The sequence below is a fragment of the Protomyctophum bolini genome, assembly GCF_963924005.1.
Source record: "Protomyctophum bolini genome assembly, chromosome: 2".
Lineage (NCBI taxonomy): Eukaryota > Metazoa > Chordata > Actinopteri > Myctophiformes > Myctophidae > Protomyctophum > Protomyctophum bolini.
This window is the reverse complement of record NC_137863.1, coordinates 33,356,084-33,377,011: the sequence shown is the minus strand read 5'-3', so window position 1 is coordinate 33,377,011 and position 20,928 is coordinate 33,356,084. Positions and strand designations below refer to the sequence as shown.

The following is a 20,928-nucleotide window of genomic DNA, read 5'->3' as shown; positions in this document are numbered from 1 at the left end:
GAGTGTCAAACTGCTACTTGTGACTTCAATACCTGTCACAGTATACAGTCATGCACCAACGCTCGCACGCACTGCACTTGCGCACGCATACCTGTGTGTGTGTGTGTGTGTGTGTGTGTGTGTGTGTGTGTGTGTGTGTGTGTGTGTGTGTGTGTGCATACAATTGCTTGCGTGCGTGCGTGCGTATATAAATCTGTGTGAAGGTTAATGAGTAGTGAAATAACCTTGAGCTCCGTGCGGGCTCCCATACGTACAACAGCTCTGCCGGCCATGAAACAGGAAATGAAGACAGGGGGGGCAGAACAAGCTGCTGAGTCGGCCACATCAATCATCTCTCCCATGCAGTACCTTTAATGGAATTCCATTACCCTGCATGCGAGCACAACCAATCTGGGAATGCGACCATTTGATGGTACGATTGGTGATTTCAGTAATATCACGATTATTATTACTACAAAGTTATTTTTGTTTATGTTTACAGTTAGATGTTGGATCGTTTGTGCGTATTTAGGCCTCATTCACACTTAAAAGACACCTGTCTTGTGTCCTAATTGCCGCCCCAATGCATTTCCAATGGAAGTCACATGGTTTGAATGAGGCCTTAGAGTGCATTAAGAGCTTTTAAGTGCTTTTGTGCCCATTCAGGGTATGGGATTGGGAAGGGAGTCCCCCATTGGCTTAAAAGCCATGCAGCCAATGAGGAAAATGTCACGACTAGTAGTGTCGGTGATGAAATTAGCTTGCTTAAAAGCATAGAATTGCTAAAAGGAATCATTATGCTAATTACTGCAGCCATCTGCACATGCATACTAATCAGGGTTGCCTTTTAATGCGTAGAAGGAAAATCTGGGGTTGATACTGTATTGTACGTGAGCCCCGCCCCCTCTCATACCAAACGCATTCTATAAGTCTGAGCGCCAAAACCTCCAGGCGGGTATGAATAAGCACGAGTGAAATCAGCGATTCACACTGATAAGAATACATATATACTGTATATATGAGTCTGAACCGCCTCGTTCACACTCGCATTTGAATTGATTTGATTTACATTCAAATGGACCTGGTGCTGAGATGGGGGCGGGGGGGTGTGGGGGATGCAGTAAACAGTGAGATATCTAGCCTATAAGAGAGAGAGAGAGAGAGAGAGAGAGAGAGACTCCACCGCTCATGGCTTTCTGTTTAATAGGTCCAAACGGCACGCAGACTAGAAATAGTACAGCAGTGGGTTGACTTAATGCACATTTACATCTGAAAGGTTTTAGCTGCAGCTATAAGCATGAAAGACTGATTGTGCGTGCGGTGCTCTACTCTACTCTCAGCACCAGAGACATCTACTGAGCGTTGTGCGTGCGTGCGTGCGTGCGTGCGTGCGTGCGTGCGTGCGTGCGTGCGTGCGTGCGTGCGTGCGTGCGTGCGTGCGTACTCTCAGCACCAGAGACAGCTACTGAGCACGGTGTTACAACAACCTGCTCTGTCCTGTAGCTTCTCTATCCCAGGCGGCAACGTTCCCTGGCTGGAAATCAAATTCACCCTTTGTCAGCCTTCTGATTGGTCCCTGACTGACTAACCAGCAGGCTCGCCTTGTTCCGCCCTGGTTATGTTGAATTTGCTTTTTTTTGGAAAAAACAAAAAACAAACATGATATGCCCAATCACCATGCTGCACCTGTGATGTTCCTTTTTACTGACACCAGGTTTAAAATAAGAATTGAACGCCAATGGAACAACATATTTTCAGATGAGGGTCAGCGTCCCAAATACATATAATTCTGGGCGGTTCTTGACATGAAAAAGGTTGAGCATGATACTGACATGATACAGTAGAAACATAGGTTTTTCAGAAAAACGGCCTCAGGTCTAAATGGGTTCCACATTTTGCTTTTTTCTCTTCCCCTCCCCCTCTCTCACCACCACCACCACCTCCGCGTGCGGCTGCATCCCTCCATCCACCCCTCCACCCCTCCATCCACCCCTCCATCCACCCCTCCATCCACCCCTCCATCCACCCCTCCATCCACCCCTCCATCCACCCCTCCATCCCTCCACCCACCCCTCCATCCACCCCTCCATCCACCCCTCCATCCACCCCTCCACCCAACCCCTCCACCCAACCCCTCCATCCACCCCTCCATCCCTCCATCCACCCCTCCATCCATCCCTCCATCCACCCCTCCACCCAGGCTGCAGCACGGTGTCGGTGGGCGTGGAGGACGAGGGCGAGGCGGAGGCGGGCTGGATCGAGGGCGCGGCCATCCTGCTGTCGGTGGTGTGTGTGGTGCTGGTGACGGCCTTCAACGACTGGTCCAAGGAGAAGCAGTTCCGCGGGCTGCAGAGCCGCATCGAGCAGGAGCAGAAGTTCCAGGTGGTCCGCGGCGGCCAGGTCATCCAGCTGCCCGTGGCCGACATCGTGGTGGGGGACATCGCGCAGATCAAATACGGTGGGTGTGAGACTGAGAAGCAGTGTTGATTTTGTTCTAAATGGAAACTAAATGAAAACTAAGCTATTTTTACTAGAACTAAGCTAAATGTATTGACAATTTCGTCAACATATGCTTAGACTACAATTTACAATTAGGCTTTTAATTTTTTACATTAAGCAAGAACAAAAAGCATGGCAATACATCACATACATAAAAAGACGTTATCAAGAAACATGCGTAAGCTAAGAACGTAACAGTGGAGTTTCTACTATAAAGTGCTATGACTACATAAAGTCTAGTGCTGTCTACATCACATCCTATAAATCTGTAAAATGCTATCTAAGGTGGTCTTTACGGGTAAATGGGCAAAATGGTGAATGGCCCACAGCGCATATGTTTATTACATTGATGCAGAGCCTGAACAAGCCTCCCTCCTCGCCTACAAAGCGCTGCTAATCAGCGATGGCTTATGTAAAACCATGATGTAAATAAAATGCCTTGTGATAGGAGGCAGCCACGGCAGCAGCGTTTATGTAGCCTAATGTATTATAAAATATATAACCATCCCGTGGTGCGCTCTGCCTGCATGCTCTGTGCTGCCTGTCAGCCTGTGTGTCACCTTGATGTGTTAGTAGAAAGCAGGCAGCGAGCGACGGCCACAACCACGTTGTGTTCTGGAAGCGCCATTCAAAACCCAGATAGTGTTGCGTGAAAGGGGAGCTACCTGGTTCTTCTTCTTATACGTGGGTGACTGGTCTATTTTGCAGACAATTTAACTGCATTTCACACGTCCCAAACTCTTCTCCCTTCTGGCTCCAAAACTGTGGAATGCACTTCCCATTGCAGTCAGAACTGCAGCATCACTCCCAATCTTCCGCCGTAGTCTGAAAACCCACCTTTTCAGACTCCATCATAGCCCATAGCACTTACCCTACCCCCTTAGATAGCAGTTCTGTAGACTTAGATAGCATTTGATACAGACTTATAGCATGTTATGTAGACAGCACTAGAATTGCATTGTATGTAGTCATAGCACGTCATAGTACATATGTATAGCATAGTATTATTATATATGTATAGTTTATATGTATAGTTTCATTATATACTGTTACTTTGTTAGCTTACGCATGTTTCATGATAAATGCTTTTTATGTGATGTATTGTCACTTTAATTTGTCAATTAATTGGTATACTCTTTGGAGTTACATTAAAACACAGGGGACTTTACTGTGTACTGCTGTATAACACACTGCTATAATACAAGTAACTAAGACACTCAGTAGACTGATAGATGGGATTGAGTGGGGTGTGTAGTTTAATGAAATAGTAGCTGTTGGGCTCCACTCTTGCTCTTTGATCAACAAATTGCAGAGAAAGGCTCCAGGAAAGTGAATCTGCACTTTGATCACTGACGGTTCAAACAGACCACTGTTGGAGCCAGTTGATGCGTGGTGTCATCATACCATTATGTAACATAATGTAACATAACATATGGACTGTACCATATCTAACAAACATCATGGCACCATGTTACGCTTCTACTGTGGGTTTTTGTTGCACTAAACATAGGCCAGTACTGGAGGAGGAGGGGCACTGAGGAGAATGTTGTTAAAACTACACTCTCCGAATGCTATATAGAGTCTGGAACTATAGCCCCAATGAGCTGTGTAAGGAAGCTGCCATTTCCGTTCACGGAAATATATTTTAAAATATCATTAAAACTATTAAACTATAAACTATTCAAGAGACTATGATTAAAACTAAAATCAAAATTTGCTGCCAAAAACAACACTACTGTGAAGGCTCCGTGAAGAGGCCTGGTCCACGCAGGGCCGGATGTACAATCAGGGGTCTCTAAGCAAAGGATTGTCAGGGGGCCCTTGCTGCGCGCACGGAAGATTGGCTGTTTGTGCTTTGTGCGTGCATGCAAAACGGCATAGCAGACTACAAGGCAAAGCGGCATAGCACACAAAGTACAGTGTGAGCTCCCCCACGCCCCAACTGTGCAATGCATGTACTGAAAAAACTGTGCACAGGGATTTGGAGGGGCAGGGGACGAAATTTGAAAAGGGCACTTGCGTGCACACACACCACAGAATATCGGTTTTTATTTAGGGGTGCTAGACACATTTTGCGGGGGGTGGAGATACAAGGTTATACTAACTATACTTGAGTCAATAGTACAAATCTAAACTCTACTGTACCCAATTTCTTCAACCTGCCTGACTGTCAAGCAAGCTGTCACAGGAGGGGTATCTGGGGCTGACACTGTCTGATGATCAATTTAACATGTAACATTTATTACTGTACAACGAATAACGATGGAACACAAACCTGTTGCCCTGATCATAACGGATATAATCAGAAACCACCACCCAACCAGTCTGCCCTGCAGTGCAGCTCAAATTACTGCTTATAAAAGAAAAATGAACAGCTGCTTGTGTTGCTGTTATTTGATCGATCACGATAAATATTAAGTATCACATTTGCTTGATTGCCTGCAGACATAGTTTGTGATCGATCAAAATTCAATTAGAAATTTGTGAAATCATGACACTGACTGGACTGACAGAGAGAGAGAGAGGGGTCCCTCAATCGTTTTGTCGGCGGTCCATGCGTGACAAATTATTTGAAATAAAACCTTTTTTTTGTCCACACACAGTCATGACACAGCCTAGTGACGAGTCGTTTTGTTTGTGAGCGGAGCGGCTGTGCACTCAACTACATGTGTTCAGCTTGTTTATGTTCGGTTTCCATTGTGTGTATAATTCGACTGCGTTGCGTGGCGGCGCGGCCGATCTACAAGCTCACAACGCAAACCGACCGCAGCTTACTAATAGGTGAGAAATCTATGGAACGGGCTGCAATATTAGACATTTTTCAGGGAGAAACTCTCTGGGCCTCTAGCCGTCGGGGCTCTACGCAGTTGCGTAGTTTGAGTAGCGCTAATAACCGCCCCTGGGTCCACGGTCACACTCGATAGTCAGTTGGGGGTCCATAATAGAGGTCCATGGAACTGCAGTTGAGGGGTCCATGATAGAGGTTCATGGAACTGCAGTTGAGGGGTCCATGATAGAGGTCCATGGAACTGCAGTTGAGGGGTCCATGATAGAGGTTCATGGGACTGCAGTTGAGGGGTCCATGATAGAGGTCCATGGAACTGCAGTTGAGGGGTCCATGATAGAGGTCCATGGAACTGCAGTTGAGGGGTCCATGATAGAGGTCCATGGAACTACAGTTGAGGGGTCCATGATAGAGGTCCATGGAACTGCAGTTGAGGGGTCCATGATAGAGGTCCATGGAACTGCAGTTGAGGGGTCCATGATAGAGGTCCATGGAACTGCAGTTGAGGGCTCCATGATAGAGGTCCATGGAACTGCAGTTGAGGGGTCCATGATAGAGGTCCATGGAACTGCAGAGTTGAAGACAAAAGAAAAACAAAAGCTGACCTGAAACAGGACATGTCCCCTTATTATGTCCCCTTCTGGGAAAGGAGGGGAACTACCAGGGATGGAAAAAGTACTCAAATGCTTTACTTAAGTAAAAGTATCAATACTGCAATATAGAAATACTTGGTTACAAGTGAAAGTCCGGAATTCCAAATGTACTTCAGTAAAAGTATAAAAGTATTTGCATCAAATGTACTACAGTGTAAAAGTACTTTGTTACTTTACACCCCTGGGAACTACAGTTAATGCCACATAGAGCCAACATATTGAACTACAGTTAATGCCACATAGAGCCAACATATTGAACTACAGTTAATGCCACATAGAGCCAACATATTGAACTACAGTTAATGCCGCATAGAGCCAACATATTGAACTACAGTTAATGCCACATAGAGCCAACATATTGAACTACAGTTAATGCCGCATAGAGCCAACATATTGAACTACAGTTAATGCCGCATAGAGCCAACATATTGAACTACAGTTAATGCCGCATAGAGCCAACATATTGAACTACAGTTAATGCCACATAGAGCCAACATATTGAACTACAGTTAATGCCACATAGTGCCAACATATTGAACTACAGTTAATGCCGCATAGAGCCAACATATTGAACTACAGTTAATGCCACATAGAGCCAACATATTGAACTACAGTTAATGCCACATAGAGCCAACATATTGAACTACAGTTAATGCCACATAGAGCCAACATATTGAACTACAGTTAATGCCACAGAGAGCCAACATATTGAAAGCTGCGTGGGCTTGTTGTTGCTGTGTGTGTTCCTCCAGGTGACCTGCTGCCTGCGGACGGCGTGTTGATCCAGGGCAACGACCTGAAGATCGATGAGTCCTCTCTGACCGGAGAGTCCGACCACGTCGGGAAGGCAGCGGACAAGGACCCCATGTTGTTGTCTGGTATGTGTCGCCCATTTCTCTTACAAGGACCCCATGGTGTTGTCTGGTATGTGTCTGTCGCCCATTTCTCTTACAAGGACCCCATGGTGTTGTCTGGTATGTGTCTGTCGCCCATTTCTCTTACAAGGACCCCATGTTGTTGTCTGGTATGTGTCTGTCGCCCATTTCTCTTACAAGGACCCCATGTTGTTGTCTGGTATGTGTCTGTCGCCCATTTCTCTTACAAGGACCCCATGGTGTTGTCTGGTATGTGTCTGTCGCCCATTTGTCTTACAAGGACCCCATGGTGTTGTCTGGTATGTGTCTGTCGCCCATTTCTCTTTCTCCGGCCTGTTCATAGGGCCGGCGGAGACCCCTCGGGGACCACTGGGGGGGTCCCCGGACCCCACTATCGCCATGTAATCTTTAACAACTAATCTAGCTGATCTAAACTTGTCGAGTCGCTATGTTTACATCGCGATGCATTGTGTAAGCAATGATCAGCTATTATTTTCCCATTTATTGAAAGTATGACAAATTGTACAGGGCTTATAGGACAACTTTAGTTGTTTTCAACCAAGGTTCATGTTTTAGGTTGTTGTTAGAGAAAGTGTTCAGGCTTTTTTCATTTGCTGCTTTCTTTCATTTTAGGGATGTTAGCTGTTTTTCACAAGGGGGCGGGGGCATTCAAGCATGGGGCTAAATATTTATTTTTTTACAAAATGTTAAAGCGTTTTTTTTTTTTTTTATCATTTACCTACTAGACCCCAAGAAATTAAATCTGGCCACAAAAGATCACAGGATCTACTGAATATGAAGGTAGCCTACTGGGGGGAAGCCACACTGTGTGTCATAGGCTCAATGTCAGTTTGACACATTCAGTAGATCACGTGATCTTTTGTGGCCAGATGTAATTTATTGGGGTCTAGTAGGACAATAGTAAAAAATAACAAAATAAATCGCTATAAAATGTTGTAAAAAAAATACATATTTAGCCCCATGCTTGAATGCCCCGCCCCCCTTTCAAAAACGGCTGAAATCCCTCGAACGAAAGAAAGTAGCAAATGAAAAAAAAATAACACTCATCTTTTACTTTCTCTAATAACAACCTAAAACATGAACCATGGTTGAAAAAAACTAAAGTTGTTCTTTAAGTGGTTTAAAAGGAAATACAAAATGTTCCTCTTTGTTTCTGTGAAAAACAGTGGCGTGCACAGACATTTAGAGGAGCAGGTGCTCTAGTGAAAAAAGGGCACATTGTGCAGCACGTGGAACCGGCCGGTTGCCTTAATAGTGTGACATTTATAGATTTTGGGGCCTAAATAATATATTAGAAGCTTTTTATCAAGAATTGATCAATGTCACCATGGTCCACATACTGTACACAGTGTACACTGTGTACATTTGTCCACATTTGTCCAGAGGGAAAAGGGCAGGGGGTGCTCTAGCACCCTCCAGTGTCTATCGGTGCACGCCACTGGTGAGAAAGACGAGGGTTCGAGAGTTGCCTGCCTCCAGCCGAAAACAAAGTAGGGGAGTTATTTCTCACCTTGAGCTTCAGGTACTCAAATCATCAAATGTCAGGTTTTCCGGGACAGACAGGGGTCTGTGTGGGCAGAGATTAGTCACATCACATATTAGTCACTCAGGCTTATACTTTGCTGTCTGTCGCTACAGAATCTATTATGATCGCATACAAATCCGATCTATTATTCAAGTCACGCTGTCATGACATTTCCCTCTGAGGGAAGACAACAGGCCCTTAACCCATTCAGGGCAGGAACCCCTTTTGGTGTTTTAAGCATTATGTTATACTTTATCTATGGAAAAATAGCAGATCTACAAGCTCATAGTGTGGCACCGAGTGCCACGCTACGAGCCTGTAGATCTGCTATTTTTGAAAAATAGTGAAAATGTGGTGCAAATTTAGAATATATATTCTTTCAGAGTGAACATTTTTAACTGCTTCTGGGGGGTCCCTGGAACAACATATTTTGGTGGTCGGAGGCCAATTACATATCATTGTTTGGGGTCCTTGACATGAAAATGTTTGAGAACCACTCACATAGAAACATGGGGTTTTTCAGAAAACTGTCAGGATTTAGAAGAATCGAGCTCGGGTCTAAATAGCTTAATTATACTGAAATATCAGTGTGGATAAGGTTGGGAAGGGAGGGAGGCTGCTCTCCCTAAGATGTCTGTCGCGCAGAATCCTTGTATTTCCATATTTCAACTTATTTATTTTTGTACACCGTAAAATTAATGACCAACTTTTTTGCAACATACAAGGATACACATACCCGGCCGGCAGCAGTGTTGTTTTCTACAATTCTACAACAGGTCGTTTCGAGGAAGCAATCTGATTGGTTGAAAGTTGAAACGGCTTCTAGCCGTGGATCAAACCAGCATCATTCACCACCTAATCAAAACAAAGAATTCAGCTGCTCTGTTTTCCCAGAGCTAGCTAGGCTAGCTACTTTCTTGGGACATTTGTGGTCGTAGTGACTACATCTGTCATTAAAAAAATATATTTTTCTTAGTTTTAAGGGTAACTTGTAGAATTGCAATATTACACTTGAGGGTGTGGTTTAACGTGATTATTGCCACTTCAGTGATGCTTGCTGAAATCGACTTTCTCTCGTTCCTTACCGCATTACTGTCGTGGCAATAATCACATTAAAACACACCTCTCGTGTAATATTGCTTAAATGAAAACTAAGCTATGATGACTAAAACTAAGACTAAATATATTAACAATTTCGTCAACAAATAAAAACTATATGCTAGAATGTTAGGAAGGGACAAGAGATCCAGTAGGTCTATAAGTCATTTTACACTTGGTTGCATGCTGAAAATAGCCATTCTACAAGCTCACAACGCGTCATAGTGCGACGCGTTGTGAGCTTGTAGATCGGTGTAAAAACAGTCATTACGACGGCATCTGTGTGTGCGTGTGTGTGTGTGTGTGTGTGTGTGTGTGTGTGTGTGCGCGCGTGCGCGCCGCGCATGCAAAAAGGCTAATTCAGTTTTTCCTGGCGAAGTTAATTATAGATGTTCCGTTCATTCTTTATCTAAAGCACCACCTTGCTAGCTTCCAGTCTTCTTGTCCGAAGATAATTAAATGTGAATCTGAAGACCTAACATTGACCCCAACACATTACTGCTGGTAATAGTGAAGTTTCTTCACTAAATAGGAACCGGTAACAATTAACTGTTATTGGAGAAACTGCGGCGCTTCCTTTTAGCTGTTAACTCTGTTCTTTTAACAATATTCTATTATGTTAGTGGCTTTCATTCATAATGGATATTTGCAGCTTTGGTTTTTTTATGTAAAATAAATCCTTGAAAAAAACGAGGATGGCACATAAATGTACCCATTTAGTGTTTTAGGGATGGTATAGGGCTGGGCACTCGGGTGGCTTAGGGGTAAAGTCATAGAGTAATACAAGGATAGAGACCCAACCGGAGCATTAATACATACATTTAATACAAGGATAGAGACCCAACCGGAGCATTAAGCCTATTTGCCTAGCCTAGCCCGGACCTCAAATTTGAGGTCCGGTCATGAATGGCGTACTCATCTTCAAAGTGCTGTCCCATTCCTTCCACTACAATATGGAGCCGTTGCACGCAGCCTCTCACCCTCAAGCACTTACAGCTAATAGTGGAGAATAGGTGATCTAGCTTGTAAATTGGCTCTACTTTTTTTCCCCCATGAAAAAAGAAAGACAAATGTGTTTGAAAACTTTTCATGGGGAATGTGTTTTTGAAAATCTTTTGAATTATTAATAATTAAAAACAAAATGTATGTATTTTAAATAAAGGGATCTTACCTTATGTATATACATCTTATATCCCCATGCAGGGACCCATGTGATGGAGGGCTCAGGGCGCATGTTGGTGACGGCTGTGGGAGTCAACTCTCAGACAGGCATCATCTTCACTCTGCTCGGGGCCGGGGTCGAGGAAGAGCAGAAGAAAGAAAAGAAAGGTATGTATATGTGCTTCATGCCGTCTAACGCTTTTCATTATTTTCTATTCACATGTTACCACACACAGTGTGTTGTATACAACCACGTGCATATAATTGTCTCAGTTATACATGTTCGGGTTGATATAAGCAGATGCTAAAACCACAAAGAATTTTGTTCATTGATTGTACTGCCCCCCGGGGAGCCATTAAAGCTTTGTATGTTGCAAAGTGAAGGATGATCTTAACTGATGATAACGTCTTTCAAAAATAAATGGGACGTATTTGTAATGATTCAACGGGACAGAATTACGCACATTGTTGTAGGACGCTTTTCCCCCACAATGGCGACATTGAGGATAATGTAGCGTCACTGTGTTATCCAGCAAAAAAACTAAATAATTCCTTCTTTCCTCGCTGAAAACCATATGCATAAGGATTTAACTTGTATGCACTTATAATAACGTACCACCTAAAATAAACCTCAAGGGACAAGAGCATGGGCAAGAAGAATGGCTAAACAAGCTAAAACAAAATCAGTTTTGGTGGTGTCTTCATCTTTTTTTTATTTCTGACCTGGACTATTCAGGTTTTATGGATTCAGGTCATTTTTTTGTTTTGTCCTCACTTCTCTTATCGTTTCAAAAAACGCCTCACAGACGGGGCAGTGGAAGATGGACACCAGAACACAGGTAGAGTATCGCCTTTGTCTGACCCCTCCTCGATCCAAACCGGAAGATCCATTCCTCCTTGGTCCATTGACCGCTCTAACTAACCCCTAACAGAAGCACTAATACCCCACCGTGACTGCCCTCCTCCCTGCCTCCCTGCACACCCATGCACCGACCCCCCTCCTCACATCCCCCTGACCCGTAACCTCAACCTATAACTCTACTCTCCAAAAGAAAAGCCTTGATCATCCTCAAACCTGGCATCTTTATTAACCACATGAACCCTAGCGTCCCTATTATGGGGAGGTGGGGGAGAAATAGGCCATCTGCAAGGTCACACAACGCCAGTGGTTAATAGCCAATCTACAAGCTCACACAGTGTGTCGTGATGTGACACGATGTGAGTTTTAAGATCATGCTTCAAAAATCATAATCATACATTTGTTGAGATTTCTTTTTGAAGAAATTGTAAAACAAATACGCAATCTGGGGGTCCTTTAATTGGCATGAAAGCGTTTGAAAACCACTGCCAACGTGACAACATTGTGAGCCATTAGCTATTTTCAGAGAAGCGATTCGATTGGTGTAAAGGGTGCAGTAATACTAGTGGACCTAGTACAGTGCCCTGGGGGACACCGGTCAACGAAAACACACAAAGGGTTTAAGTGGTTAAATATTGAAAGATGATGAACATCTCATGGTCCATGATCCCTCCTTCCCCTTTTCCACAGGCTTTCTGATGCTTTCTCAACAATACTAACATTCAGCGCACCTGTTCTGTTCCTCCAAACTGCCGAAATCCACATCCTTAAAATAGCACTGTCGCCGATGTTCAGATGACTGCCTGGCTTACAGATGTAGAGCGTACCCGAAAAGGAATAAAACCGTAGCTTTTTAGGAGGATAGCACCCCTAGAGAGATGTATGAGGGGTGTTTAAGTGTCATTATTTATTGATAATATTTGCTACCGCTCTGTCCCAGTTTTTCTACAATTGTCACTTTGAGCAGCTCTTTAGTTTGAATGAAGTTGGCCCCTCTCTATAGTACTGTAAAATAATGGATATAGTGCACTTAGTCAATTATTTTAAGCATTTAGTTTAAGTTGTCTCACTTCCACCCATCATATTATGTGGAATGCCTTGTCCCAGTCCTTACAATACACATATATATATATATATATATATATATATATATGCTAGAAGAAAATACTTTTTATCGTGTATGTCACCTTTAAAATGAAAATAAATATGTTTTTGTCTAGTTCGATGGATGTTGCTATATATTTCAATTAATTGTTTGTTGCCTAATCTAGGCGATGCAAAGACTTTTATGTCCTGACATTTTCAGATATGTTGATTTATCTGAGGGCAGCCAGTATTCAATAGTTCTACTCTTACCCGTGCTGTGGTTGGTATAGCTAATACGCTGTCGTCATACAGGGCTGTAACGGACCGGAAATAGCAAGTAATATATAAGCCACACAATGTGTTGCATCCGCAACTCGTTGTCGTTGTGACTGTGAGCTCATAGATATTAGCTATTTTTGGTTTGTGGACGCCATCGAACAACGGAGCATAAATTAGGCATAACACTGCGATGCTTTCAGACGGAGTAGCAACACATTCTAAGATACAACTTAACATCCTTCAAGGCGAAGATTCCAAAATTGGAGAACTCTGAGGAAGCCTGTGAGAAAAACCTATGATCATTTTCCTCTTTTTATCTTCTAAACTTGAATGGGATGATCTAAAACCATACATCCTTGTCTTGTGCAACCCACTCGTTTAGAGGTTAGCTTGAACTGGAAAACTCATGCAGTCAGTTGTGTGGTTTTCTGTTGACTGTATCGCTTTGGAGAGTCTAACTGTAACCCGGGCTGGTTGAACCCGCAAACACAGCTTTTTCCGTTCCCGCTCTTTTGCGCTGCAAATTATGATTTCCCAATGCTAAAATGACGTGAATAACATGGTTGACATAAATTCCATACTGTACCGGCGTAGAGGAGAAATTGGACTTGGTCCAAATGATACGGTCACATATTATATTATTATGATAATATGCATACAAAAACGTCACAATTTTGTGCACTTCCTAGTTCTAGCTTCACTGCCCCCCCCCCCCCTCCCGTTTGTCCTATGTTCTTTGTTCTATTCCCCATGTTGTGTTGGGAATGAATTGCCATAATATGTTCCTTTTGTTTTGTGTTCCATATCTGTCCAATTACAGTTTCACATAATTTATTTATTTGTTTATTTTTATTTTTATTTGTCATACTTCTTACAAGTAGAGTGCTAAATCACACTAGAAATCACGTGCACATGTAAAAACACAAACCGCAACACTATAGTCTTGATGTACATACTAAACCTCTTGACCATATTCTAAATAACCATGTTATTTCTGTTCACTGTTTTGTATGTGTATGTGTGCGTGTGTGTTCGCGTGCGTGCGTTTGTTGGTTCATTTATGTTTGGCCTTCATTGTTGTTACTTGGTTAGACTGCTCCCATCCCTCAACTCACCCCATCGCCACCATAGCTACGGATGGGGCTGCAGGCCCCGGCAATGCAGGCCTTGTCAATGGTAGGTCGACAACGCCAAACTCCGCACTGTGTATGACTCGTCATCATGGTCCCCTGTAGTGTACCCAGTGGTGGAAATAAAGAGTACTATGTTTCTTTACTTAAGTAAAGGTACAAATAGTGCAATGTAGAAATACTCTGTAAATAAGTAAAAAAGTCCAGAATTCAACATTTACTTGAGTAAAGAGTACAACGGCAATGGCTTCTAAATGTACTTAAAGAAACAACATGTCCCATTTTAAACCCCCAAAAGGTCCTTAGGGCTGACGTGTTTAATTTATGTTTCGTCATGGTAATCAAAATCTACAAAGTAACTACCGGTATAGTAACTAAAGTTTTCAAAGTGGAGTAAAAGTACAATATCTGGATTTTGTAGAACATAATTGTAAAATAGGAAATACTCAAGTAAAGTACAAATGCCTCAAAATTTGACTTAAGTACGGTACTTAAGTAAAAGATGTACTTAGTTACTTTCCACCACTGCCTGTACTGTACATCCTGCTGCCAACCGAACCAACAGTGCACCCATTTCCTCTCTGGCTTCACCGCGTCTTCCTTCATTTCCTCTCTGGCTTCACCACGTCTTCCTTCGCCTCCTTTGTTTCATGTCTCTCTTGCTTTTCACCTTCTTCCTTTCCACATATATATATATATATATATATATATATATATATATATATATATATATATATATATATATACTTTTCAGGATTCCAATTCAAAAATAGCAAAAAAAAACAATTCAGGATTTCAATTCATATAATAGCAAAATAATTTGAGCTTGTAGATCGGCTATTTTTGCTACGACAGTTATATGCAATGTGGCCCATCTGGAGTGAGTGTGGAAATATAGTGGCCCTCTCCAATCAATCAGACTTTATTGAAAGTTGCCCACACCTGGGCTACTTTGTCCTTTGTTGAATGGCCACGTGCGTCACTCGTTTACAAGTCAAGCGAACAACATAACACACACTGCGTGAAAAGAGGAGTTATATACAGTAATATACGGTAATATACAGGTGTGATGGTACAATTCGGGAGTTTACGGGAGTTTGTTGGAAAGTTTAACGGGAGTTTCCTGTAATATACACCTCCGTATTCCAAGCTTTTTGCGCAGTGACATTGTGCAAGTTGATGATCAAGTATGTGTTACAGTATGTGGCGGACAGTAACAATTAATGCATTTACTTGAATACTGTACTTAAGTATTCAAATATAGTGTAAATTGTAGATCAAATAGTACAAGCTCACAATGTGAACATCTTTGATTTTTTTTTTTTTGGGGGGGGGGGGATGTCAAACTTTTCATAAATGCATAAATATTAAAAATAAGATGCCTTTTGTAATTTGTAGCCTACTTTGAGTACTGAAGTGTTTTTAAAATAAGTTAACTCACGTCATTATGATAGCCAAGTCTATGGGATTTTTAATGTTTGTTTGGAGCACTTTTATGATGTAATTATTTTGCCAGCCAAGTCTATGGACTTTTGCTAATGTGGGCACTAAATGTGACCAGATTTGACTGAGAGCCTGCCATCACGCAACCTCCAGCTTTTCACCAAAAACTTTTTTTCCAAAATGAGTTTATAGCACAGGCAGACTCTCCACATACTAGAGCATGTCTGAAATAAGCTGAAATTGACATGTAAATATGAAATAAATTCTTAAACATGTAGCTAGGTGTAATGTTAGAATTTAAACCACAGAAGTGAACCTTTCAAGCCTGTTTTCTCAACTCGCTGTTTTCTGCAAGACATTACTCTATAAGCCATATCTCCAAAACTGGTGGGTCAAACTTAACAACCAATATGTCAATTTGAAGCTAGAAAATTCAAGAAAATCCAATGGCAGTCGTTCAGTCAAATTTGGACACAAATGACAACGTGCGACCTTATGTGGCCGATAATACAGCGGGCGCACCCTCATTTCACTCGTGGGTGATTTCTTTAAAAGCATGAAGTACCGCGGTGGTGTTGAGTACTTTGCCCACCACTGATGACGCGTGTTGTGTTTGACAGTCAGAGTGTAAATGAGGCTTAACTCTCCCACTCAACGCGTGTCCTCTGAGGTTGCATTCTGTAAATAGCTGTCCTCTATCTGGTCTCCTCACGTTGCTCTTGGTGAATACCAAATGAACTTCGTTTGGGACATTTCTCTTAATGAGGGAGGCACTTTTTTTGTTGTTGTTCCTAATCCGAAATGAAAAGTAGCATATAACCTAATTAACAGATCCCTCATTAGCTCTCTCTGAAGACACTCAGAGATTATGAAAGATACTTTGATGAATCACATATTTCATTTCAAATGGCGAAGGCTAACTTAAACCTTTGAGCATTTGAAGCGAGGCTGCATTTGCGTTACCTCTGGGACGTGGTCTTGTTTTCCCTCAGTTTGCACGGTGAAAAAACGTCGGTATGATTAACAGTGATTGGGGTTGCATCGGGCTGTATCTATGTATGTATGTATTTGGTTAAAATGGGTAGGGTTTAAAAAAAGGCAAGAGCTTGCTCTGGTGCACTGGCCTAAAAGTGGGTCCTTAAAAACTGCTAAAACTTCTGAAATGTATGTATGTAGATATGTAGGTATGTATTTATGTATTGTGGGGGCGCTGTTTCACCAGACCAAAAAACACATAGAGTCAAAGTTCAGAGTGCTAAACAAACGGCACTTTTATTTGTTTGTTAAATCAGAAATAACTTAAATGTCCGCCCATTAGGGAATGGGGGTTTTGACTCAGGGGCTCTTTGGTTGTCAGAGCATGGTCACAACTCAGGTCTCTTCTGTATAATTATGTTTGGGGGTTTTGTCCCATAATCTTCATCAAAAAAGGATGGGGGGCTAGGGGCACTCCAGTGTCCCAGCTAATATGAGCCTTCTCTTTCCCAGAGCCCAGCGGTCACTTCTATTCAATGGGTATAGGTGAGCCTGAGAGGTGTCATTAACTCATGACAATAGGTACAATAGGAGGGGGAATATGGATCGGTCTTACCATGTGCCGCACACCAGCCTGTCTCTCAGGAGAGTCTCTGAGAGAGTGAGCAGGACAGAGCCTTTTAACCTGCCTGGGTGTGGACGCGCAGCAGGTGGCTCGTTAAGGCAGACGAGGAGACGGGCTGGGATGTACCTTCCTTCCAGGACCCGCCCTCGTTGCCGTTGGCAACACTTCGCTCTGCCTGTCTCTCTCCCGAGGTGGCTATGCCGTGGCGCACGGTCTAGGAACGAGACGCCACAGTATGTATGTATGCATGTATAAAACAACACATTAGTTCAATGCCGGCGGTGTTGTACAAGGACTACAAAGAGGTGCACCCTGGTTTTTAGGGGTGTCTCCAGAGGTCGGCTAAATGAGAACTAAGACATTACATTATCTATGGTTGCATTTGACCCTCCCTTATGTTCCTTGGATTGCTGAATAGTCCCAAAGTGTTCGTACTTGTGGTAGAATTAAGGTGCAGTTTGGTACTGTAATGGAGGTGACCTTGTACAGTCCTGGGCTGGGCAGACCAGAGCTATTTGTCATTTTCAGCCTTGTTGCTGCCCCGGGGGAACTGGCTAGACTTTGCGGTTAAGGTGAAATGAACACTGTTCTGTCTGAGACAGACAACTATAGCATGCTACAACTTGAATAGTTTTTCTTTGTTGGAATTTTACATAACTAGAGGTTCGGGGTGGGGTGGCCCTGCACATCTATAGAATGTGGGCTATGTCGCAGTGCCAGATCCGATCAATGTGTCATAGTGTTGGCGGCTTTGTACATATGAATTTGATCGTACTGGTATCGGAGGGATCGTAACGTCCCATTAGCCAATTTTAATATATAGTATAGGATAGGATTTGTCACTGTCAGGTGGATCCTGAGACGATGTGAGACCAGTTTCCTTCAGTCTCTCTCTCTCTCTCTCTCTCTCTCTCTCTCTCTCTCTCTCTCTCTCTCTCTCTCTCCATCTCTCTCTCTTTCTGTGTCTTTCTATATAGCATTCACATTGCCACTCCCTTGATCCTTAACTGTGAAATGTTGCATGCACATTCAACATAATTTCTCACATGCATGCTTCTTTCACTGGTGTGTGTGTGTGTGTGTGTGTGTGTGTGTGTGTGTGTGTGTGTGTGTTGATGGTAGTGGTACTTGTGTAACTGTGGTCTTTTCACTCTCACTGTGACCATGTACCTACAGTATGTCTTGACACCTCACTGTCGGGATGGACAATTAACAGAGAATATATTGAATGCGGAATTTTATTATTATTATTTTATTTTATTTTTTGGGGGGAGGGGGATTCTTTTTCTGCCTTTATCGATAGGTGGAAAGTAATCTGACAGGAAATGGGGAGAGAGGGGGTGGGGGGGGACCTTAGAGTATATATGAATAGAGACGTCACCGGATTTCTCCTCCCATCCACTTGCATTAGGAACAGAGTGCATTCTGGGATGCATTGGGCCAAACCTCAGGGTTTCCTCCGGGTGCCGTCTCTATTCATACTGTATATACTCTTAAGGGGGGGACACACACGGCCAAGGCTGTCGGGATCGTGAGTCGAACACGCGGCACGCCGCCAGGCTGGCTCAGCAGCCTATCGGTGCCCAGACGGTTGAGCTAACCGTCCGGGCCAAGTGGAGGGGATATTTTTTTAACGCAGTTGACACGACGTTCTGCCACCCACGATGCACCTCCATTTAAACATCAACGTGTTTGTGACATACAGTCAAAGTGCAAACACCACATGACATAACTGTGGACATCACCACCACCCCACATTGTAAGCATCTTCTATACGCAACTGTCACGGGGATGGAGAATTTAAAAGTAATTTTCCTTAATTGTCTTCCTTGTGTTTTGGATGTTTTGGGTGTGGCTGTTTGCGTTGCTGTTTGTATATATATATATTTATGTATATATGTCCGTGTGTTGGTCTGTGTTGGTCTGACTTGTTGTCTGCTTTGGTTATTTTTTGTTGTTACTGTCTCGTATGTCTCCATCGTAGGTAAAATGCAGGATGGAAATATGGAGAACAGCCAGACTAAAGGTAACTGACCATAACTCCCTCTCTCTTCTCCCTCTTATATCTTCCTCTCCTTCATGCTCTTTTCCACCCATCTCGATTATCTGACTCACACTCTATGCTCTGGAGGGCTTGGGTCAAATCGTGATGGAAAAATCCTCAAATAATTGATCTACAAACTCTCAACGCATCGCTGTGCGATGCGCCCGCAACCTTGTTGATCAGCTATTTTCGCATATTCTTCACTCGACAAAGTATATATGGTAAAGCTACACCTAAGTGGTTATTCCATATTGGTTCAAACTTCAAAAAATTCTAATTAAATTCAATAGTGTCACAATTTTTCTGCCTCGCCGCACCAATCCCCAATGATTCAATGCAGTCAATCCCATCAAATTATTTGAGAGTACAGTTGCCAATTTATGGCCAATGGTGGAAAAAAGTACTTGCATTACTTACACCTGCATGTAATTTAAAGTATCTACTGTATATTGCGAAGTAGAAGTAGAAGTAGTAAGTAACTAAGCTGTTTGGCTCTGTGATGTAGTGGAGTAGAAGTGGACGTACTGTATACTCAAGTAAAGTACAAATACCTCAAAATTGTACTTACCGGTAAGTACAGTACTTACGTAAATCTACTGAGTTACTTTCCACCTCTGCCTATAAGCGTCTCTGCCTATAAGTCCTGGTCAGTCTACTCTAGCAGTACGACATGAACAGGGACGAGAACGAGGCAATCTTTGACCCAGGTCTGTCCCGCTATAGTACTATTAGTCATGTAGTTGTTTAGATCCTCCTCCTGGTCACTGTCTGTCTCTGCAGTGTTAGATCCTCCTCCTGGTCACTGTCTGTCTCTGCAGTGTTAGATCCTCCTCCTGATCACTGTCTGTCTCTGCAGTGTTAGATCCTCCTCCTGGTCACTGTCTGTCTCTGCAGTGTTAGATCCTCCTCCTGACCCACTGTCTGTCTCTGCAGTGTTAGATCCTCCTCCTGACCCACTGTCTGTCTCTGCAGTGTTAGATCCTCCTCCTGACCCACTGTCTGTCTCTGCAGTGTTAGATCCTCCTCCTGGTCACTGTCTGTCTCTGCAGTGTTAGATCCTCCTCCTGGTCACTGTCTGTCTCTGCAGTGTTAGATCCTCCTCCTGACCCACTGTCTGTCTCTGCAGTGTTAGATCCTCCTCCTGACCCACTGTCTGTCTCTGCAGTGTTAGATCCTCCTCCTGACCCACTGTCTGTCTCTGCAGTGTTAGATCCTCCTCCTGGTCACTGTCTGTCTCTGCAGTGTTAGATCCTCCTCCTGGTCACTGTCTGTCTCTGCAGTGTTAGATCCTCCTCCTGGTCACTGTCTGTCTCTGCAGTGTTAGATCCTCCTCCTGGTCACTGTCTGTCTCTGCAGTGTTAGATCCTCCTCCTGGTCACTGTCTGTCTCTGCAGTGTTAGATACTCCTCCTGACCCACTGTCTGTCTCTGCAGTGTTGTCCCCGATGTTGCGTGTTGTTGTCATCGTCGTCTACTTGTTGTGACGTTAACTGTGTCCCTCGGTTATATCATTCCCACCCCCCCACACCAGTGTTGATTTAGTCGTCTAATACTTTATCCACTGACGGAAACTAAATGAAAACGAATTGCTGTGATGGCTAAAGCTAAGACTAAATATGTTGACAATTTCGTTGAGAAATAAAAAGTAAGACTAAAACGTTAGGAAGGGACTAGTGGACACGAGATCCAGTCTGAGTAAAAGACACAAGTCATTTTACACTTAATTGCATGCTGAAAGCAGCAGATCTACAAGCTCACAACTCGTCACGCTGCAACGCGTTGTAACTTGTGAGCTTGTGTAAAATGAGCCATTACGACGGCATCAAAGCCCACCAAAATACACTTTAGTCAACTAAATCAACTGTAGAATTAGCCGACTAAAATCGTATGAT

At 43.2% G+C, this 20,928-nt stretch overlaps 1 protein-coding gene across 1 annotated transcript in view; it reads left to right on the top strand.

Moving 5' to 3' along the window:
- The window catches only part of atp2b2 (ATPase plasma membrane Ca2+ transporting 2), a 125,315-nt gene that overhangs the window by 38,601 nt on the left and 65,786 nt on the right, over nt 1-20,928 (top strand). The window contains exons 3-8 of the mRNA XM_080791997.1: nt 2,180-2,437; nt 6,669-6,794; nt 10,639-10,764; nt 11,403-11,435; nt 13,913-13,996; nt 18,978-19,019. Of these exons, the coding sequence (XP_080648123.1) occupies nt 2,180-2,437; nt 6,669-6,794; nt 10,639-10,764; nt 11,403-11,435; nt 13,913-13,996; nt 18,978-19,019 (669 nt within the window). The remainder of the gene's footprint in view (nt 1-2,179; nt 2,438-6,668; nt 6,795-10,638; nt 10,765-11,402; nt 11,436-13,912; nt 13,997-18,977; nt 19,020-20,928) is intronic.